This window comes from Polypterus senegalus, chromosome 3 (genome assembly GCF_016835505.1).
Source record: "Polypterus senegalus isolate Bchr_013 chromosome 3, ASM1683550v1, whole genome shotgun sequence".
In the NCBI taxonomy this organism is placed as follows: Eukaryota; Metazoa; Chordata; class Cladistia; order Polypteriformes; family Polypteridae; genus Polypterus; species Polypterus senegalus.
In genome coordinates, this window is record NC_053156.1 from 287,955,540 (window position 1) to 287,979,561 (window position 24,022).

At 39.6% G+C, this 24,022-nt stretch overlaps 1 protein-coding gene across 2 annotated transcripts; it reads left to right on the forward strand.

Moving 5' to 3' along the window:
- Positions 1 to 677: 677 nt before the first annotated feature.
- LOC120526273 (sterile alpha motif domain-containing protein 9) lies at positions 678 to 18,837 on the forward strand. 2 transcript variants are annotated; one of them, XM_039749379.1, is made up of 3 exons: positions 678 to 752; positions 13,488 to 13,861; positions 13,922 to 18,837. In XM_039749379.1, the coding sequence occupies exons 1-3, from the start codon at positions 747 to 749 to the stop codon at positions 18,717 to 18,719; spliced, it is 5,178 nt and encodes a 1,725-aa protein (XP_039605313.1). In that variant the 5' UTR covers positions 678 to 746; the 3' UTR covers positions 18,720 to 18,837. The 2 variants fall into 2 exon arrangements, with proteins under 2 accessions (XP_039605313.1, XP_039605311.1); XM_039749377.1 differs by having other exon boundaries at positions 13,488 to 18,837.
- The last annotated feature ends 5,185 nt before the right edge of the window (positions 18,838 to 24,022 follow it).

Genomic DNA, 24,022 nt, shown 5'->3' on the forward strand with positions numbered 1-24,022 from the left:
ATTTTATAGAATGAGGCTTAGTACTGTTATCTTCTCCACCGAAGGTTTAACCAAATTTTAATTGTAGGAGTGCCAATCATTTTGTTTAATAACTTTTTATTGAAATACAGATAAAGCACAAAATATGACTGATTGTATGTGCTGTTTTGTTTTTACGGATTCGTTTATTGCTCCGTTTCATGAAGGGTGTTAATACCCGCTGAGTTGATTGTAGGTTTTCATTGCCATTTGAATATGATTCTCCTGCCAAGCAATTTTGGCAAAATTCCTGCAGGCTGCTTTTAAACTTGTATGGCAGTTTAATTCAGTTTGAGTTACAGTGAACACGGTTAACTTACAACACTCATGGCTGGTAGATACTGGAGAACATCACTGTTACATTTTTAATACTTAATTAACAATAACAGTGCCCTGAGGTGGCTTATTCTGTTGTCTTCTTCCTAACTGCACACTTTCTTATTCAGAGCCACCTTGTCCCTCTGGCTTGTGGCATGTGGCGGTGTTGTAATCCTCAACAAAAGTTTGGCATCTGTTTGTAACAGACATATTTAACATGCTGGGTACGCCCACAAGAGGTGTTTTTTTTTCAGTAAGTACATACTTGCCACGTGACTCATGATGGCACACTCCCTTCAGCTCAGTGCTTAACTTCCTTTAAAAAAAGCAGTTGAGAAGAGAGACGTGCGCACTTCACTGTTTAAGGATGGTACTCTTTTAAAAAAGGCCTCTTGGAAAAAGTGTTCGTCATGGAGGTATGTCTTGTATTTTCATGAAAGTGCAAGCTTTTAGATAGATAGATAGATAGATAGATAGATAGATAGATAGATAGATAGATAGATAGATAAAACTTTCGTTGTCCCAAGGGGCACTTTTTCCTCAACTATATTGTACTTGGAAAATGCTCAACTCTCCTTTTGTTTAATTGTTCTCAATAATTTGCCATAAATGTGTGCAGTTTCAAATTGCTATTAAACTTAACAAAAACATGCCCTTTATAAAATGTATGTCCTGTAAAGTTTATACAAGTTGAAGGCAATGGCTACTGATGCACAGATTACTATGTCACGTCTTTATGTATTGATTCTCTTTGGCTGATTCCTTTATCCTCGATGACTTAAAACATTTCAGTTGCAATTGGTTACATTTCTTTTTGTTTAGCACAGGCAGGTGAAGTGACTTGCTCATGGTCACACAGAATCAGTAGCAGGATTTGAGTCCACAAACTCAGTTTTTGCAGTTCAAAACCACTATGCCAGTCCATTGGGGAAAGTTTACAGTAATTGTAAAAAAAAGCCAAGCAAAATGACATCTTTTATTGGCTAACTGAAAAGATTACAATATGCAAATCTTGCCTGAAGAAGGGGCCTGAGTTGCCTCGAAAGTTTGCATATTGTAATCTTTTTAGTGAGCCAATAAAAGGTGTCATTTTGCTTGACTTTTCTCTACATTCATAATGGCTAACACGGTACAACACCCTAGTACTACAGTAATTGTAAAGAAAGTCTTCACTAGTGATGAGGAAACACTGGTGATTTTGCTTTGCCTCAAGCTTTGCAAAATCACGGAAAAGTTGCTGAACTGAAATATTTGGAAGCATTTCAGGGGATGGAGAAGCTGATCTAGTTTTCATTTTACTTAATTGAAAAGGTCTTTTTATGTTCTCCAAGGGCTAGAGAAGCATCTGCCAACTGTGCTGGACCCATTATGGTGGCCAAATATTTGACCTGAGCTGTGAGGGTGCAGTGCTAGACTGTCTTCCTGAGATAAAATCCATTCATCCATCCATTATCCAACCCAGTATATCCTAACACATGGTCACGGGAGTCTGCTGGAGCTAATCCCAGCCAACACAACAACAACAACAACATTTATTTATATCGCACATTTTCATACAAACACAGGGCGAAAGGCAGGAACAAATCCTGGGTAGGGTGCCAACCCACCACAGGGCACACACTAGGGACCATTTAGAATCACCAATGCACCTAACCTGCATGTCTTTGGACTGTGGGAGGAAACCGGAGTACCAGAGGAAACCCACACAGACACGGGGAGAACATGCAAACTCCACGCAGGGAGGACCCTGGAAGTGAACCTGGGTCTCCTTACTGCGAGGCAGCAGCGCTACCACTGTGCCACCCTTTATTTTGGTGTGGTATTTAAAATTATACTAACAAAGTGTAACCTGAACTGAAACTGAAATAAAGACACAAAATTCTAAAAGTTGATAAAGGAGTGCAGAATTAGTTCTCCCTTTGTTTAGACAAACACAGATTATTACTTTTTTTCCAAGCTGTAATCTAATGTAATACTTATCTAATTAGGCCAGATTTATCCCATTTGTTTAAATGTTTTTTTTATTAACTGACATATAATAGAGTTAGATAGATAAATATGAAAGGCACTATATGATAGATAGATAGATAGATAGATAGATAGATAGATAGATAGATAGATAGATAGATAGATAGATAGATAGATAGATAGATAGATAGATAGATAGATAGATAATTAATCCCCAAGGAGAAATTCACATACTCCAGCTGCAGCATACAGCAGTTTGCTGATTAGTAACACATAGGATTTCATAATGCATAAGAAAATTTAAATGAGAATAAAAAGGAATACGAAAAACAATTTGAAGAAAATGTATATGCAGAAAAAATGCTTTTTTAATTAAAAATTTTTTTCTCAAAATTGCTACAGACATATAAAGGTCTGCAGTGATGGAAGTCTCTGTGAGGCATCAGCTAAATCATGTACGTCTACCACAGTCACCTAGAAGGTGCTTTACAAGCCCCTGCACAAATATCAATTCCAATACAATTTACATGTGCCAAGGCAATCAAACTGCTCATATGATAAATTCTATTTATAATAAAGAAGGTAGAAATATATGGTACATTTTTAAGGTGTCACTGAATCCATCTTCACATGTCTACTATAATATTAGTTTCCCAGTGATTGTGGTTCCCCTTGGTTTTTGCTATGTTTGCTTTTATTCGTTCACTGAGTGAAGTGTATTGGAAAGAAGGAATGCAGAATATTATTACAGCCCAATACGATACATGTTCAGTGCTGTTTTACAGTGTAGATGATGTGGCCTGTACAGGGGGATACAGATCAGTCCCCTAACTTAGAATTAACCAGCGGAGTCCCAGGTAAATAATTACAGAAATAAGCTCATACAAAAGGAAAGTAAAAGCAAGGAGTTGTAATCTAACAACATGCACTTGCTCAACACTGACCAAACTCCTTTAACCTTCTTTTCCTCCTTCCACAACCAATATGGCTACTACTCAATGCCAGGTGAACCTTTGCCAACACTCCTCTCCTGACTCCATGATCCATAACCTTATAACCTTGGTCAGTGGTTCATTTTGAATTCTGGTCCTGGTCCAATTTCCTTTGAAACACTCCCAGGCCAGACTTAGCCCTGTTAAACTTATAAAACTTCCCTCTCAGAGGTCCATTCACCACCCAAGATATTCATTCATTCCATTGGCCTATTTATTCTTAGAGGCAACCATGTAGCAATATATTTCTAGCTTTTCTCAGTTATCATCCACGCCTAATTCCTCTTACCCACTATCTATACATTAATTTGTTCTTGCAAGGATTTCTTCCAAGTTATCTTTCAAGTTATCTCTATGGCTGTATGGCAGCCAGGACATCTTCCATCTTGCACCCCATCCACAATACCACCCAAGATGCTGCAGTCTTGGGCCTTGACCATGGCTGCCTTTACAGTGTTTATTATTCAGTAACACACATGGGTCAAGTAAAGGTCTTCCTTTGTTTACATTCGAACAACCTAGACGAGAACAGGCCATTCAGCCCAACAAAGCTCACCAGTCCTATCCACTTAATTCTTCTAAAATAACATCAAGTCGAGTTTTGAAGGTCCCTAAAGTCCCACTGTCTACCACCAGAATTAAAAAGAACTACTGGCCAACCACAAGGCATGGGGATATTCCTTTACAGCAGTGATTATCGGACATCTCTGAACAGCGGACTTATTGAGTTGGAGCCTTACCTGATTCCAGTAAAGTACAATAACTGCAACCATTTTTAAAGCAAAAATAATTTACAACAATTTAGATAAGAGCGTTGGTAGGATGTTCTTTTTAACAATATTGATTCCCCTGACTAATGGTTGTTTTAGTATCAGACCAAATACTGTATCGCATTAAAGGAGGCATTTGGTTATTTAAAATGACTTTTTAATTAAACTGTGAGTCACTCAATGTAATGAGGTAGAACTGGAATATTGACTTATGTGACTATTCAGTAAGGACAGATTGGTTCATGAAACAGAAAAATAAACATACCATTTATGCCAAGAGATTTTTTTATAAAGTAAAATGAATGCCTTGTACTACGGTGCATACAATGGTAAATAAACATTTGTCATTGTTTATAGACTGGTTACTAATGACTCAGGGAAAAAAGATCAGATTAAAAGTTTGTATTAGTAAAGGGCACAGCCAGTGTGCTCTCTGAAGAAAAAAGATAAAGGTTATTCCCACCCTGAAATAAGAAAAGGAAGTTTGGGACATCGTCTTTTCCTCAACCAACAGCCGCTGACATCCCCATTTCAATCCAAGGGAAAATGGGTGTGCGCATGAAAGCAGCTCATACTGCAACACCCGTCTCTTGCTGCTTTAGGTAAGCTCATTGTTAAAAAGGAAATAAATGTTAGAGTAAATCAATCATATTTTAGACAATAGACTTAACTAACATTATCTTTAGACTATTATTGTAAAGAACTGACATTATCAACCTGCAGCGGAATGATGTTTGAACTAATTCATTTGGCTAGAAAGGTACATTAACACTAAAATTACCAAAGCCTACAAAAAAACTTGTAAACCCAGCCCACCTTAAATCCGTTCGCACCTCTCCATCAGTGTCTTTTGTCTTGTAAATGTGCCAGTAAGCACAAGCAGTAGGAAACTTGGTCCTACTTGGACCTATTGCTGCATCCAAACAGTGCCATCTTTCACCTTTATGCCTGGTACAGGTGAGTTGTTCTTATATGTGAGTGGACGTTTCTTGCTCAGAGGGCTTCTGTTCTCATCGTCATCTGAGTTCACCTCTGTTATAGCACATATTTATTTGAAAACTCACAGTGTCAGATTGGGACGAGCGTAAATGCGACTGAGAGAATAAAACTGAAAAAAAAAAATGTTAACCTTTACAAGTACCATGCATTTACACCGGCTGTTACAGACTCAACTCAAATGCATGTTTTTATTCTCTAATAGTAACAATAAGAGCAGCTCACTACTCAGAACATCTATTTTGTGACAAGGGAAGGCTTGAACCCACAACCTCTTGATTATGAGTCAGCAGTTCTTACCACTGTACTACCAAAGCTGTCGTGATATTGATGTACCCTTACCCGATTTCTTTTTTCTTTGGCTATATTCTTGAATTAAAGCGTACTTGTTTCGTTATACTTGCACCTTTTGTGAAAGTGCTTATTTGATATTTGAACTTCAATCTTCACACATTATGCACTTCATGTCAAAATTTTATTATTAGTACTAAAACATGAAAAAGGGCGGCACGGTGGCGCAGTGGTAGCGCTGCTGCCTCGCAGTTAGGAGACCTGGGTTCGCTTCCCGGGTCCTCCCTGCGTGGAGTTTGCATGTTCTCCCCGTGTCTGCGTGGGTTTCCGCTGGGCACTCCGGTTTCCTCCCACAATCCAAAGACATGCAGGTTAGGTGGATTGGCAATTCTAACTTGGCCCTAGTGTGTGCTTGGTGTTTGTGTGTGTCCTGCGGTGGGTTGGCACCCTGCCCAGGATTGGTTCCTGCCTTGTGCCCTGTGTTGGCTGGGATTGGCTCCGGCAGACCCCCGTGACCCTATTTGGATTCAGCGGGTTAGAAACTGGATGGAAACATGAAAAAATTTGTCTTTTAGGTATGTGTTCAACATTTCTGTCATGCTACACTTACATAGCTCTTTGTAGACACGGAACACACATGAAATGCATGTGTTCCAAATAACAATATATTATTTACACTATACAGCTCCCGGTTATCTCACTCCCAGATAAACAGACTTGAGCTGGGAGAGCTTTTTGCTGTTTCTATGGTGGTGGGAGGATGGGATAGTATGTTGCATGTTGACTGCGCTAATCGACACATTTACAAAACAAAAGATGCTGACAGAGAGGTGCGAAAAGATTTAAGGTGGGCCAGGTTTACAAGTTTTTTCATAGGCTTTGGTAATTCTAGTTTTAAAAGGACATTAAAAAATGAGCTTCTCTTCTGTTTACATTGTTCAAAACAGGTGTGTTCCTTATTCCTGGTCCCTTCATTTTATGTATTGAAATTATGGATGAGCATTAATTGGTTGTCAGTTATCCTGCCAAACTGCACAGACAACCCGCCCCTTTGAGAAAATCAAACCTGTTTGACTTTATTATAGCCAGTCACGGACTAGTTGGTCTCAGTTGTTAAGGAAGTCACACTGTAGCAGTCACAATGATGCTAAGATTCACTCTGTCCGAAGAGGGTGAACGTGTCTGCAAAAAGTGGCGTCTCCTGCCCTGCAAAAGTCGAGCAGCCGGCGTGCGCGCAAAGCTGTGCCGGCCTTTGAGACGCTGACTGCGCTTCTGCCTTAAGTCAAAGTGAGCACTTTTAATTTTTTTCCTCCTTCCCCTGAGCTATAGCCCAGACAACTGCAAACACGGGATCCCTTTTCTAGACCGCGGCAAACTAATATTAAGGCGCTTCGCACTTTCTTTTGCACATATTCGATTATGAGGTCGCGGAAGACACGCACAGGAGTGGAGGACCGACAGTGCCATCCCAGCCGGTTAATGGCAGGGATGTCTCACCAGTCTACACGAGATCCACCACGACAGTCCCCAAAAGGCACTCATATCATCAGCGAAGACATCTCTCTACACTATATAAAACAAAAAGGCAAGTTTCCCTTCTTTACACCTTTTTTCCTTTTATCCCAAACCAAAGCCTTTCTCTCTTAACACTTTTAGTACTACTTACCTGTTGTGTTATACTGTCTTTAAAATGTAGTTTACCCGAAACCACTCCAGTAGTGCTCAATGTATCTTTACTTATTAAAACGTTAATGTTTTACTGTTTAATAACTTATAGACTACATTTTATTTTTTTTCCCTTGCACTCAGTGACCAATGCCAATGGGTAATCTATACTAATAAACGGCAAAGCCCTCACTGACTCACTCACTGACTGACTGACTGACCCATCACTAATTCTCCAACTTCCCGTGTAGGTAGAAGGCTGAAATTTGGTAGGGTTATTCCTTACAGCTTCCATACAAAAGTTGGGCAGGTTTCATTTCGAAATTCTGCGCATAATGGCCATAACTGGAAGCTGTTTTTCTCCATTTACTGTAATGGAGATGAGCTTGAAACCCGTGGGGGCGGAGTTTCGTGTGACATCATCACGCCTTCCACGTAATCATGCAGTACGTAGAAAACCAGGAAGAGGCCCAAAAAGCGCTGAAGAAAACATGCATTATATGATTGAGAAGGCAGCGAAACAATAAGAAGCGAGCAAGTGACATATACAACCATATTCATGAGTTCTGCTACTTCGGAAACAAAGCACGATGTAAACCTAAACTTTAAATTAAGTTCATAGACAGGCTGTCGCTGGCGTTTGTAATTTAGTGCCTACCCATATAAGGCCGTCCGTCAGCGGCAATCCAATAGCAAACTCCTACTAAATATTCACGGGTGAAGGACTGTGCTTATGCAGAGGAAGATGAGATGGTCAGGGTGGTGTTTGGCACAAACTCAGCGAAACTGCGAGAGAAAGTTTTAAGTGCCGGGACTTCAGTAACATTAGATACAGCCATGGACATAGCACGACATGGCACCAGCACAGCTGGGAAACTTCGATGCATGTACACCGAGCGGCTCACGTGAACTGACGCAGTGCACAGACAAAAAGCAACAGTTCCAAAGAGCGTGAACAAAAAACGAATTACACAATTGAAAAGGCAGCAAAAAAATATGAAGCGCCTGATACATACAAGCATATTCATAAATGCAGCTACTGTGGAAACAAAGCACACGGTGGAAAAGTCAATGTCCCGCTAAAGGAAGACAGTGTAAAAAAAAAAAAAAACCCGTGCATGCAGTGTGTCGGGTCTCAGATAAAGAAGAAGACAAGCTGTTTATTGATGCAGTAAGAAACGAATCGATGAATGAAACCTGTCATCTTTACAACGATTGACAAACACGGAATGTAACTTGAACACAACACATCCTACAAATATGAACCTGATTGAAAGAAATAAAATCCTTGATGACAGCAACACTCAGTAAAACTCACAAAACAATTACTGTATATTGACAGTCATGTTACGTTATTTTTAAAATGTTCCCTTTTCTTTTCCATAGCTTCTTTAACACACTACGTCTCCGCTGCGATACGCGGGTATATATATATATGTATATATATATATATACCCCGATCTACATACTAGAATAATGGATACTTTATTCGCCATCAATGATTGTTTTGGTAAAGCCATACTCAGTGTATTCATTAGATGAACGGTAAAAAAGTAAGAGCGAGGGGAGGATGACTTATTGAGGCATGCAAGCAAAACCACGATAGCACGCGGGCTCGATGTATGAAAAAATATATCTTTTCAAGTTCTATTTACTCCATATGTGTCAAACTCAAGGCCCGCAGGCAACATCCGACCCGGCGTGTAATTATATTCGGCCCGCGAGATCATTTTATATACTGTATTATTGTTATTAAATGCCCGGGGATATGAAGCACTGGTAACACAATAAACTACAGATCCCATAATGCAGCGCTTCAGCTGCCTTGCTGAACAATTACCGCGTCCCCGCCGTCTCTTCAGTCGTTTCCTTACTTTGCGAAGTAAGCAGCTTTCTCAGAGCTTCTGCACTGTTTTAAAAACGAACGACATATAAGAAAGTGCTTTTTCCTTGCTTCACCAACGAAGCAACCTTTTTATTTAATTCACGGGTTCTCTTCTATTTTATTGTTCATTTGTTACGATTGTTATAGTTATTGTGTAGGTTTTATTTAATCCACGGGTTCTCTTCTGTGTTCACTGCGGTGTCTTCTTTCGTTTACGACCTTCGCCAAGGAAGCAGAAACTTACAACCACCGAAATTTTGTAACGGCACAAGACTTCAGGTCACATCTCTACAAAACAACCTAATTAAAGCAACTATATTTACTGGCAGTGCCTCAGGTGACACAGTTTTTGTTCCTCGCATCCCCGTTATACCATCTAATCACCCATTTCAATCCAAACGCATTCAATTTCCAGTAAGGCTCTGCTTCGCAATGACAATTAATAAGTCTCAGGGACAAACACTACAAAAGGTTGGCATTGATTTGAGGCGGGATTGCTTTTCACATGGCCAACTGTATGTTGCATGTTCAAGAGTGAGCTCAGCACACAGCTTAGTCATATTACAACCAGAGGGCCGAACTGACAACGTGGTATACAGAGAGATCCTTAACAATTAATTTTTTACATATTTTCGTTTAGTCTAAAAATGTTTACTTTTTTATTAATAAAAATATTCAGATAGTATTTCACCGCTGCGAAGCGCGGGTATTTTTCTAGTCATATATATATATATATATTGTGACAGATAGGGGGTGCTCTTGCTCCCTTGAACCCTTGTCCACGACTCCAGACACCAGGTGAAAGTCCAAATTCTGACTTTATTAATCTTCCACAGTGCACAAAGCACCCTCTCCTCCACTATACTCATACAATAACCAATAATACACAATAAATCAATCCTCCACTCCCAGACGCGTTGCCACCCTTCCACCCAGCTCAGCTCGCCGTCTGGGAGCTCCCATAGTCCTTTTATATCTCCTGACCTGGAAGTGTTCCTAATCCCCGGTCCATGTGACTCTGAATCACTTCCGGGTCAGGTACAAGTTTTTCTTCACTCCGGAAGCACATCATTCCTCTTGTCCACGTGTGCTTCCGGGGCGTAGGGAAAATATCCATTATTCCTCCCTGCAGCGTCCCCTAGTTGCCCCCATGGCATCCAGAAGGGCTGCGTATAAAAACTACATTGTCCATGATGCCCTGCTGGTCTTCTGGGGACCTCCATACTGCAAGGAGGGCTCCACCTGGCGGCTTGGGGGTATTGGCCGGGATAAACGGCCGGCAATCCATCACAATATATAAACACATATATACCTGTGTGTGTGTATATATATATGTATATATATATATATATATATATATATATATAGTGTAGATAGGTGTGTATATATATGTATATGTGTGTATATACAGCATATGTGTATACTGTATATGTATATATGTGTATATATATGTATATATGTAGATATGTATATAGATATGTGTATATATATATATATATATATATGTAGACTCAAACCGATTATGACAGCAGCAATCCAAATACTCGCAGGCAAATCCACAACTTAATAGAGATGCTGCTGCTAAATACTAGCATAATGATTTGGGTAGTGAACACTTCGATGAATGAAACCTGTTATCTTTACAACGATTGACAAACACGGAATGTAACTTGAACACAACACGTCCTCCAAATATGAACCTGATTGAAAGAAATAATGATAATCAAATCCTTGATGACAGCAACACTCATAACAGTGACAAAACAATTACTTTGACAATCATGTTATGTTATTTTTAAAATGTTTACTTTTCTTTTTCATAACTTCTTTAACACACAACTTCTCCGCTGCGAAGCGCGGGTATTTTGCTAGTCATCATTAAACCTCAGGTAGTCTGTCTTCTTCTTATTTATCTTCAAACGTCTGTCTTCCAAAGCCCTTTCTGCATTCTTCCAACGTTCTGTCAACTTCCTCTTTTCTGATGCCACACAACACAATGTCATCAGCACAAAGTTGCACCAGGTGGATAGGTGTTTTACTCCATGACTTAACACATCCGTAGCCAGATCAAAGAGGCATCTTTGAATATGACTCATTGTGCAAAACTACTTAATAATCAAAAATTAGATTACTGATTCTTGAATGGAGTAACTACAAATATAAGAGATGCTCCAAATTTCATATCGGTTAACATATTCCCCGAATGTATCTGAATTTTACACCATGCATACATTTTAACCTGGTTCATTTTGGAAACAATTGGGGCCTGTATAATGTACCAGCAATGGTGGAATAGAGTTCAGGTATGGTCATTAAAGGTATGGTCATTGCGAGAAAATGTCTGGTCCCAAGTCAAAATTTCAGTTGGAGTTAAACTTTGGAGCCAATCAAAGCCTGTTGTCTTCCTCAGCACAAATGGGATATTTGTGCAAATTTTCATGCTAAAGGTTCAGTTGTGAGGATTTGTGTACCTGTCAAACAAACACACAATGACACAATGAGGTTCAAATACAGTACCTATAAAAGGTATTCACCCTCTTGAAAGTCCTTCCAGGACTTGCTGCAGAAAAGCATTCCCAGAGCCTGAAGCTGCCACCACCATAATTCATGGTTGGAATGGTGTGTTTTTGATAATGTACAGTGGTTGGCTAACACCAAACATTGCATACTGTCTGATGGACAAAAAGATTAATTTTGTTTTCATTAACCCTACAACCCTCTCCCAGCTGATTTCAGTATTTCCCGTGTACCTTCTGGCGAACTCTCTGTGCTTGTTCTTTAACACTAGAATTCCTGAAGCCTACAAAAAAACTCATAATTTTGGCCCACCTTAAATCCCTTCACACCTCTCCATCAAAGACGCAAAACGCAATGTCCTGTGACCGCTGTCAGACTAGAAAAAGGCAGGACCATAGCAACAGATGTCATGGCGAAAAATTTGTCAACAGAAGGCTTTTTACCTGAAAATGAAGGCTATTAGGACTCGAGATAGACAGACAGAGTTTTAAAGCTTTATTGCAATAAAACAACACAAATAACAACACGGACTCAACCCAATACGGCCAAATTGAGCTGAGCCCCATACATTACAGCAATCGAAATTTATATAACAATTTCTTATCACTTTGACCTCTTTCTATTAGCTCATTCTGCACCTGTCTATACTGTCTATTGTTCATTTCTAGTTTCTGTTTTGCTTATTTTTGATTGGTTCTTCGACTGGGCAGATGTTCCTTCTTCCATATTTGGTCTTTTATTGTGTCACTTCCTTCTCTAAGCCTTTCAAGCTACATATAATGGTGGCCTAAAGCTAAGCTATAATTAAAAAGAAATATGTTATATACTTTCACTTAATCATTTGCTTGGCATGCTTGATTTGCCTTAATTTATATGCTAAAGTTAATTTCTAATATATTCTTCTATATTTATTGCTAATGCCTGAATATACTAGTGTTTCTTTCATTCATTACATCCGTGTTTCCTTGCTTACAGCAAAAGCCTTTTGTTGCCGTTCTGCTGATTCATCAATCCAACTGGTTTCTTATGTGCCTACTAGAGCCATTTTCTCTCTGTGGTATCGTTCCTGGTGTGAGCTGGAGGGTTAATCGCACCCCAAATAGATACAGACGCCCCTGGGAAAACCATAAAAACCCTGAAACACTGACTACCACCCTCACATTATTCCTTATCTTTGCACTATAACGCGTAATACAAGCCTCGCGCGGTACTCCACCGACTTATAAGCCTTGCGCAGCGCCTGTCAGTTTTGGAATTGATTGTTTGCTTTTATCTCTCTCCGCTCCTAGCGGAACTGTCATATCTGACTTGTCATGGAGCACGTTTAAGCTCATGTGTTTGCAGTGTTTGAACAAAAATCCTTCTTGTTTCTACAACCTCCTGTGTCTCTGTGCAAATCTGTGACCCAAGCGTGACAAGTCAGATAAATTCGATGCTTATCCCATGCCCCGTGTCGATGAACTGTTGGAAAAACTGGGTCAGGCGAGCTATATCTCCACGCTAGATCTCACGAAAGGCTATTGGCAGGTGCCTTTAGAGGCTAGCAGTTGTGAGAAAACGGCATTTGCAACTCCAGACAGACTCTATGAATTTACAAGACTCCCGTTTGGTCTTCACGGGGCGCAGTCCTGTCACAAATTTTGGATGGAGAGGAACATCCAATCATATATTTGAGCAGGAAATTACTTCCTAGGGAACGCAATTATTCTACAATTGAGAAAGAATGCTTGGCAATTAGGTGGGCTGTGGAAGTGCTTCGCTATTACTTGTGGGGACGAAACTTCACTTTGGTAACTGATCATGCTCCACTTCAGTGGTTGTACTGACAGAAAGATACAAACTCTCGTCTAATGAGATGGTTTTTGGGTTTACAACCTTATAGTTTCACAGTAAAACACCGACCACGTTCTGAACACATCAACGCAGACGTATTATCACGACTAAATGAACCTGGTACAGAGAGTCGCTTGATTCACAGGAATGTGAATAAAGCTGAGGGGGAGGGTGTGAGCTGGAGGGCTGTTGTTTAAAAAAAATTCTAAATTTAAAATTTTTACCTTCTTTCAGAAGAGGCCAAAAACTAGATCTGCCTTGCCAAGCAACATGGAAGAATGGACCAAACATCAGGTTTATCAGTGGCTAACTTGTGATCTAAAAGTTGACAAGATTTATGCAGATAAAATCCTGGAAGAGGATGTCTCTGGATCAGACTTACTTTGTTTTCAGAAGAAAGACCTTATTGAAATTGGATTGAAACATGGGCCAGCAGTGAAGATTTGTCATCACATTGAAAAATACAAAAAATCAGAAGTGCTATCATTAATGAGCAAAGAAACTGAAGACACTCATTCTGCATTAACAACAGGACATGAGAAAAAAGAGTTAAGTGATGACAAATCCACAAGTGAGTCATCTTCTCTTTCTACAAGCCATAAAGACACCTGTACACCAAATGGTTCAACACCAGAGATGTCCAACAGCATGGAAATAAATAACAAAGACTGCTCGGTATTTAAGCTCCCATCCACAGACCAAACAGAAAAAGCAGGGCTGGAATCTGTATTTAAAATATCCAAACCATTAATCACTGAGGAATGCACTGAAAGTGTTGAGAAACATACCACAGAAGAACCTCCAAAACACAGTGATAAACATTTGGAAATATACCAAGATGATCTCTCTTGCACAAATTCAAGAAAGTCTGATAGCGATATGGTCATTCACTCCAGTGAAGAGTCGCAAGCAGCCTCTACAGGAACAATTAGCAAAGATCCATTACAATGTGATGATAAACCAGTTTCCCAAAAGGATGAGAATGCAATAGATAATAAAAGAGAATCTATCAAAGCAGAAATTTCAAATAAACGAAAACAGTCAATGCAAGATAAAAAGAAAGACAGCTCACTAGAAAAATGTGAACATCCTGAAACGCATATAACAACGGAAGGAAAGATTAACCATAAAAGTAAGTCTGAAAAAAAACATCTGCAGATCGAGTCTAAACAAGAAAATGCTTTACCATTCCCATTTGATCAGCCCTCAGCAGCCCACAGATATGTGAAGAATCAAATTCTACCACCAGAAACTGGTCCAGGTAACCTCATAGATCCAGTTCATGAGTATAAACTCTTATGTAACACCGAGAATGCAAATGAAGGGGATGTATTGAAGAAGTTTAGTAATGAAGTCTTTCGCTTTAGTTCAGCCTGCATGAATTCTCGCACAAATGGGACTATCCATTTTGGAGTTGGAGATAAACCCATTTTTAAACATGGACAGATTGTTGGAATAGAAGTGCCTTCTCCAGATCTCTTTATTGACCATTTTAACAAAAGTCGGAAAGAATATTTTAAGGACCATTCAGACCAAGCTGAGTGCTGCATTAGGCAGCCACGATTTGTTCCTGTGTTAGATCCTACAAACACTTTAACAGGTTTGTTTGTCATAGAAGTTGATGTTGTTCCTAACTTTGAAGTGTGCCAAGAAAACACCTATGAAATATATATGATGGTCAATGAGAAGAACCAGTGGAAAAAAAACAAAGAAGCATCCTTTTTTATTCGAGATGGAACCAGCAGCAAAAATATCCTCGGAATTAAAAACACTAAGGACTTGAATAAAGAGTTTGCATTGTTTAATAAAAAAGTAAAAAAGTTGGCCGCAATGAGAAAATCTAATGAACAAATGACCACAACCCACTCAGTACAGTATAGTCATGGAGAAACGCTCAAGCGATTGTTCACATGTGAAAAGGGCATGTCTGATTCCTCATTATACGATACCTATTTAATTGTAGCAAACAAATGCCATCCAAATCACCTGGAACACCTCCAATTCTTAACTGAGATTAACCTGTTTGCTGTTCTGGAGTTTGACCCAGAATCTGCAATTAATGGAGTCTGTGCCCATTATCGCAAAAATCGAATAGCCAACCTGCACTATCCTCGAGATTTTAATTCCACAGATTCAGAATCAGCTTTGATAGCCAAACTCAATCTGTACAAACAGACAAGCTGGATCTTCTGCAATGGAAGGGCAGACCTTGAAAGCGAATCTGATGGTGCTATGAACATCAGCAACTGGCTGACTAAAAGAGCCGCAGATGTTAAAGATCTCATTTCGTTTTTCTGTAAACCTCAAGTCTTACAAAGTGGTCGATACCTGGTAGTGTTCCTTTTGCTGTCCCCTATAGAAGCAGTGAACGATCCTGTCCTTGAGATATTCTGCACTTTCTATCAAAACCTCGAAGGAGCACAGAATATTTTATGCATCTGTGATGGAGACACTATATTCTCTAAGTGGAAAGAGCTGATCAAAGCCCGATGTGACACCGATATCACACACCGTAGCATATATCAGTTAAACTTTACAGAGATTAATGGCACTCTAATGAAATTAAAGCCACAAACTCAAACCTCTATTAAATTTTTGCCATCTTCAGGATCAAGTTCTGTTGTATTAGAAAAAAGAGATGAAGACTTAATGACATCTCTAGATGTTTTATGTGAAAATGAGTGTGAGAACACAGGAGTAGAAAAGGGAGATGAGTTTGAGGAGTTTAAAAATTCGGTAGAGGAAACTTTTTACCGGGGAGGAAAAGTCACTTGGTGGAATTTTTATCTCTCTGAAAGGCCACGTTCCGTACCCTTTATCAAAAGGGATAAATATGAATCTTTATTCAACATGATTAATTCTCAAAATAGATTTCCTACAAGTCAATGTGTTATTTTGAATTTCTTTCATCACCCTGGCTGTGGTGGCACTACACTAGCAATGCATGTATTGTGGAATTTGAGAAAACAGTTCCGTTGTGCAGTACTCAAGAACACCACAGTCAACACCTCTGAAATTGCGGTGCAGATTATACATTTATTGACCTGTGGCAAACAAGAGCAGTCGGGCTTCACGCCCGTCCTTCTGTTAGTTGATGACTTGGAAGAATGGGGTAACCTACAAGATTTGCAGAGATGTGTTCTCAATGCAGCTGCCTCTAAGCAAATTAAGGAAAAACTCCTTGTTATCATCCTAAGCTGTGTAAGATCTCAGCATCCAGAACCTAGCTCCAAAAACTGCCTGAATGAGAGCATATACATCACCAACAAGCTGTCTGTGAAAGAGCAAAAGCTTTTTGAAGCTAAGTTAATGGAAATCCAGGCAAACTATTCGCAGTTTGAAACCTTCTATGGCTTTATGATTATGAAGAATAATTTTAGCTCAGAGTACACAGAAAATCTTGTTCACAATATTTTAAAACACTTGGACATTTCCACAAAAGAGGCACAGCTAATTTCATTTTTTGCTTTGCTGAATTCTTATGTTGATGGCTCGTCCATTTCGGTATCTATATGCGAGGATTTCTTAGGGATTAAAAATGCCTTTTGGGGTCGGGAGAACGTAGAGGATAAAATGGGTCCCTATTCAACTCTCTTAATACGTTTTAAAGTTGAAGAATATGGAACCTACTGGTCCATGCGTATGCTCCATCAAATGATCGCTGCTGAATGTCTCCGAGAATTAACAAAGACATACGGCCTAAAACTAAGTGACATCACTATAAATTTACTGCACTGTGATTTGTTTTATAAAACTGCAATGGGGAAGGATGAGCTAATTGACTACATCCAGAGTATGTTAATCAAGAGGCAGAAAATCGATCATGGAGACGAGCGAGATACTCTCTTCTCACCACTGATCGAGAAAATGCAGGAGGAAGGGCAAAGTCAAATCAAACAAATTTTATTTGAAGCTGAGAAACGATTTGAAAAGAATCCCTTCATCCCCCAAGTATTAGCAAGACATTTCTACCTTAAAGAGAAAAACTTTGAATCTGCTGCCAAGTGGGCTCAAGTTGCTAAACAAAAAAAGTGTAATTCCTATTTGGCTGATACTTTGGGACAGGTGTATAAAAGTCACTTAAAATACGAATTTGAGAAATCTGAAAATGTTAAAAAAGAGCTCACTGTTGATGACTTAACAAAATATCTTTATCTTGCCAGCAAAGCAAACAAAGCTTTTCAGGAATCGCAAAACTTAGCAAAGCGAGATGATGCGGGTGACAGTCAAGAACAACTGACAAAAAGAAAGAACAACAATTACAATACATCAGGATATCTTGGGGAGATGGAGGTGGCGATGGTTGTCTTTGACATTCTGGGCAAAATTCCATGCTTTTTAAAAAAAGACAAACTAAAGCAGTTAAAATTGGTGCAGTTTCTGAAAAAAGCCAGACACCTCTCTGAATTTCACGAAAACGAAACAGACAGCAAATTCATTGATGTACTTAAGGAGCACGAGGAATTTCTGACCAACCTGAAGCCTTCTGTAAAGCAAGTTTTTGAGTTTTTTGAAAATTGCTTTACTTACCTCAAACCAAGGAGTGCAGAAAAAGAAACAGCAGACCTAAGAAATCGAAGAAAAGTTTCTGAATATTTTACTAAATACATCAAATTCTTTTGTGCCTCTGAACAAGATTTAGCAGCTGAGAAGATGAGTAAGCCCAACATTAGCCTACAGCAGAATATTGAAGAACGTCGAATGTTTTTGGAGAGAAAGAGAGCCGATCACTTCTCTGGACTTCTTCAGTATTTACATGGGAATGACATAAACTCGGATCAAATTGAGAGAATAACAGACAGTTACTTGTATATCTGGGAAAACTCAAGCTCAAGAGATATAAAAGACACTGTAAACTTCATACTGGCTAACATTGTCCTCAACTGCATTAAACCAAAATCAAAAAAGATTAAAAGATATGCTGAGCTCACCCTCATTTTGAACAATTTGTTACAGGACATTGGAACCCATTACCCGTACACTGAACCATATTATTTAGCCCAACTACTTTTATGGCCACAGCATGGCTGTAAGTTGGACAATGGAGCTAAGAATATTTCCACTTATGTGAATTCAATCAAGAATTCCTTCAAAAAACAATATAACTATCTCATCCGATCAAAGCATACCATTGCCCATTTCTATCTGGGCAAGTCGTCTGGGCTCAAACGACTCATTCCCAAAGCAAAGCTTGACCTGTGCCTTGGTGAAGAAAAGACAAATTCACAGTGGATAAGTGGGGAAGTATGGAGAGAGGAAGCTGTCAAGAACCTTCTGTTCCGGGTACATGGCACCACTGAGTATGGGGAAGTCTATGTTTCTTACGATGATGTCAAAATCCCAGTTCGGCCAGTTTATCTGGGAGGGTTGAGAAGTGGGTATAGTATTGAAAAAGTTTCTTTCTACCTTGGATTCTCGATTGATGGGCCAGTTGCCTATGACATACAGTACAAAAACAATGCTTAATCTAAACCAAGCAGAACAACGGGTGGTAATGAAGATTCAGGAATGTTTTTTAAAAAGACTCTTGAAGGCTGTTTGGATTATAATTTTATAACCATTATATAATGACATTGCTGTTTTAGTCTCTTGTTTTCATTCTCATGTTTTTTTGAATGGCTAATGTTTACATTATATTATTATTCTAAATTCTCCCTAATGTATTAGGAACAGTTGAGAAGACAGTGACATGGTAACAGAGGGAGGAAACGGTAAACTCTGTGCATACTGTATATTAGGTGTCCCACATGTCATTTACCAGAGACACCAGAGTGTGAGAGAAAGTGTGGCACTCTAACAGTATGCTGGAAAGATTCTTTCAGGGTCCTAGAGAGCTAATACAATACAATACAACAATGCCGCAATGGGCTTTAACAGGCCCTGCCTCTTGACAGCCCCCCAGCATCGACTCTCTAAGAAGACAAAGAAAAGCTCCCAAAAAAACCCAAAGAGGGAAAAAATGGAAGAAACCTCGGGAAAGGCAGTTCAAAAAGAGACCTCTTTTCAGTTAGGTTAGGCGTGCAGTGGGTGTCAAAAAGAAGGGGGTCAATACAGTGAAATACACAGAACAGAACAAATCCTCAATAAACTATAAAAATAAAAATTTTACAAATACGGAGCAGAATTTAACAGTAAATGATATCCCATAATATGATTTGGATTTGTTTAGAGTCCTGGAGACATCAGCCATCAAGCTGCCTCCCCCATTTGGCCATTCCACATCTGAAACAGTGCTGGGCCAGCCAATCTGATGAAAGGACCCCTCTACCCGATGATTCCTGCAATCCTCCATTTGTGATGACTTTACCCTACGCAGGCAAAACAACTTGGCAGGTGGGCTGTGGCACCAAGTGCCACATTTGAGTACTGAGAAGAGAAACAAAACAGATGAGGGTTAGTAACAAATTATAACTATCATGTTACTTATCTTTTAGTGCTAATGACTAACAACAGAAATGCAGTCTGTACAGTTAATCAGCAGCTCTAGTCAGGGTGTGCTCAACTGAAGTAGTGAGTCTTCAGCTGGGATTTGAAAGCTGAGACCGAAGGGGCATCTCTTATAGTAGCAGGCAGACCAGTCCACAGTTTAGGGGCCCTGTAACTAAAAGCTCGACCTCCCTCTGTTATTTTATTAATCCTTGGAGTCATAAGCAGACCGGCATCTTGAGATCTTAATGTGCACTCAGGTTTGTAAGTCATGATAAGTTCAGACAAGTAAGCCAGACCTCGGCCATTTAATGCTTTATATGTTAAAAGAAGGATTTTGAAATCTGCCCTGAACTTAACTGGGAGCCAGTGTAAGGATTTAAGAACTGGAGTTATGTGTTTGTATTTTCTTGTTCTTTTAATAATTCTTGCAGCAGCATTTTGGATTAACTGGAGGCTGTATAAAGAACAGTTTGAACATCAAGTGAACACCGCATTGCAGTACTCAATCCTACTAGAAATAAATGCATGAATGAATTTCTCAGAATCCTGTTTATTTAGAAAGTGTCCCTGTACATTTCCTTTTACTGAAGGTATCCTAGATCATGCCAGAAAATTCATTTCTTTAAATGGGTATATTTCTTGTAATTCTTGTTTAGAAACCATGGGGAGGGTTATTTCCATGAGGCACACTTATGAAATTGAGACTTAACTCATCAAGCCTCACATGAATAAGCTTCCTTTTTCAATTACGGTTCAGTCAGTTCCATGACTGAAGCATAAGTAAAACTGGGACTTATACTGTAAGACATCTGAACCAAAAAAGGGGGACTAATGAGAGGGACCTGAAATATAGTCACAGGTCTTTGACATTCTGAGCTTCTGATTTGCAGAGGAAGGAGAACAAGATGTGAAGAACAGCGACCCCCTCTCAAACAAAAATTATTTTTGGAGACCAATGTAATTAAATACTTGCAGAGCAGTTTCTAAGTGTTTTGAATTGTTGTAGATTACTAGTGCAGTTTAACCTGTTTCAGACATGTCAAAAAGTGTCTGCCATTTGTTTATTAAGATAATTACTGTATGTCAGCTTTGTCTTTTGTATTTTAACAAGTTCTAGCTCATCTCCATACGGTCATAAACAATGCTTTAAACACTCAACAATGATGACCTCCATACACAATAAAGAAAGGGACAAGTTCAAGTCCCAAAGTTACTACAACGAAACTAAAACCTTACTGACACTCTATGCCTGCCTAAGGTGGTTTGAGATTCTGTATACATGGTGGGTTTGCTCATCCACTTTTCCACATAGTCTAAATTCCTTCCCTTCCTCCCTCTCTTTCTCTTTCCGCCTTATGGTCATCTTCGTCCTACTGGTCCTATCTCAAATTTTTAGCATTTCTGTGAGTTATTTTCTCCTTCTTAAGGTATATTGAAGTTTACAAGGACTTCAGGCTAGTTCTCTTTCTTGGTGACTGGTTGTGTTTCTGCATCCCATACTAAGGTCTTTTGGGCAGCCTCCAAAATGGTATTTTTCTTAAAGGTGTAACATGGTCCCACCAACCACCTATAACCTAACAAACCAGAGGTTTCTATGTCCAACTTCCCACCATCTATCCTGCTGCCAACTCTTTATGGCCTCTCTGTCAGTTTTTAGGTGTCACAAATCCCCACATCTGTTGTGGAAAAGATACTCTAGAATTTAGGGGCAAAACTGCATGTTACAATCCAGTCATGTTTTCTCATTATTTTTGCTAATGTTTCTAGGACTGGAACATCCATGCCATGTAACTGAACCAGGTGATTAACTAGTGTGGAACTTGAACAAGGGCAGCCAAATGTACAAAAAGTGATAAAACATCTGCTTCTACAGTGAAAGTCACACACAGCTTAACAGACTGACTGTACCCTCCCTAGAGCATGGCATGGCTGAAAAACTTAAATAGAAATTGCAGTTAATACATTTGCTGTTGTGATGGTTTGGTATGAACACTTCAATATCATTCAGTCATCCCTTTTAAGGAGTAAATTCAGAGATATGCTGGTGGATGTACGGCAGACGAGCTTGTGAGATTCCAGGATATTGTCTGTGATACAGATGTGATCAAAACTGGAGCACCACAAAGAACAGGCCTGCCTGCTTTTCTCTTTGTTGTGTACATCTCAGACTACAAATATAACAGCTGGCCATGTCACTTACAGAAATTCTCAGATGAATCTGCACTTATGGGGTGTATTGATAAGGGGGATGAGACAGAGGAGAGGAGTCAGGCGGAGAACTTTATTTCTTGGTGCACACAGAATTATTCGCAACTTAGAATCACCAAAACCATGGAACTTGTAATTGACTTTTGCTGCACCAAATAGCCTCTATGTCTGGTCACTGTTCAGGTAATGAATGTAGAGGTGATGCACTCGTACAAGTACTTGGGAGTCCACATCAATGACAGGTTGGAAAAAGAAAGGGCAAAACAGGCTCTTCTTCCTTAGGAGACTGTGTTCCTTCAATGTAGGAAAATAGATCTTTCACCTCTTTTACAACTCTGTGATGACCAGTTCCATTTTCTATGCTGTGGTGTGCTAAGGAGGCAACATCATTTCAAAAGAGGCTCACTCAATCAACAGGCTAATTGAAAGGGCAAGCTCAGTTATAGGACACACTCTGGACTCCTTGGAAGTTATAGCAAAGCACAGAGTTAAAACAGAGCCGAGGGTCATTATGAACAGTGCTGCACATCCTCTCTCTGTGACACGCCAACACTGAGGACTTTCAGCCAATGCATCATTCATCAGAAGTGTGTCAAAAAACGCTACAGAGGCTCATTTATACCTAAAACAATAAATCGGCATAATGCCTCACTTTGACTGGGACTGGCAAGTCACAAGTCTTCTTTCTTTTTAAATGTTCTTCTTTTTACTCATTCTGGGGTGTGTTCAGACCATATTGTGTGTTTAGATATGCTTTTATCTATCAGTCTATCTATCATAAACAACCAGGGCGTGTATAGCTGCTGTAACTTGACATAGACAGGCAGACACAAGTTTGCCACACAGTACAGTTTATTTACATGTGGGGCCGCTTACACAGCAACCCAATAGCCACAACACAGTACAGCAAAGTAAGCACAGTCCCTTCTCTTTGAAAATCCTTTCCTTTTCCCAATCCTTCCACCTCAAATTCTTTTCAGCAAATTTCATCCACCTCCTCCAGACTCTGGCTCCCTAAATGGAGTGAGGCGGCTCCTTTGATTCTAGTTTTGGGAATGCTCCAGGTGGCGCATTAGTATTTCCTGGAATCACTCCCAGGTGTGGTAGAAGTCCCTTGTAGGGCTCTGCAGCTCCCCCGGCAGGCCCCATGGAACCCAACAGGGCTGTACCAAACTCCATGTCCCGGCATGTCCTGGAGGAATCGATGGTGCCACAGCTGCCCAGGAGGGATGCCCTCTAGCTTCCCATGGGAGGTAGTGTCTCAGAGATGCTCTCTCCTCCAGTCTTTCCATCCTGGTGGCATTCCAGCCGGGTAATGGCTGAGGCCGCTTGTAACACTATCTATCTATCTATCTATCTATCTATCTATCTATCTATCTATCTATCTATCTATCTATCTATCTATCTATCTATCTATCTATCTATTGTGAAAATAATCAGCCACAACACAAGAAAAAGGTTTGGGGCAGCCACCCATATATTGTCCCTGGCTGCAAGAGGGAATTTGAAAATTAGCACTCACGTGCACTGGTCAAGTTCCAAACTGAACTGAATTACTATTGGGAACATGGTGGCTTTAAAGGTCAGGACCGGAAGTGATATAAAAGAACAACAACAACAACATTTATTTATATAGCACATTTTTATACAAAAAAGTAGCTCAAAGTGCTTTACATAATGAAGAAAAATAAAAGACAAAATAAGAACTTAAAATAAGACAACATTAGTTAACATAGAAATAGAGTAAGGTTCGATGGCCAGGGAGGACAGAAAAAACAAAAAAAGAAAAAACTCCAGACGGCTGGAGAAAAAAATAAAATCTGCAGGGGTTCCAGGCCATGAGACCGCCCAGTCCCCTCTGGGCATTCTACCTAACATAAATGAATATAAAATAGTCCTCTTTGTAGTTAGGATTCTCACGGACGCTCTTGATGATGATGGTCATGCAGACTTCTGGCTTTTAATCCATCACTGTTGGAACATCACGGTGTTTTGAGTAGATACGCCACCACCAAAAGGACACCGGAAAAAAAAACAGAAGAGAGAGTAGGGGTTAGTACAGATTTTAGAGCCACCATGAATAGTTATGATAATGAATTGAACATACAGAGTATCAGGATTAAATTACAGTG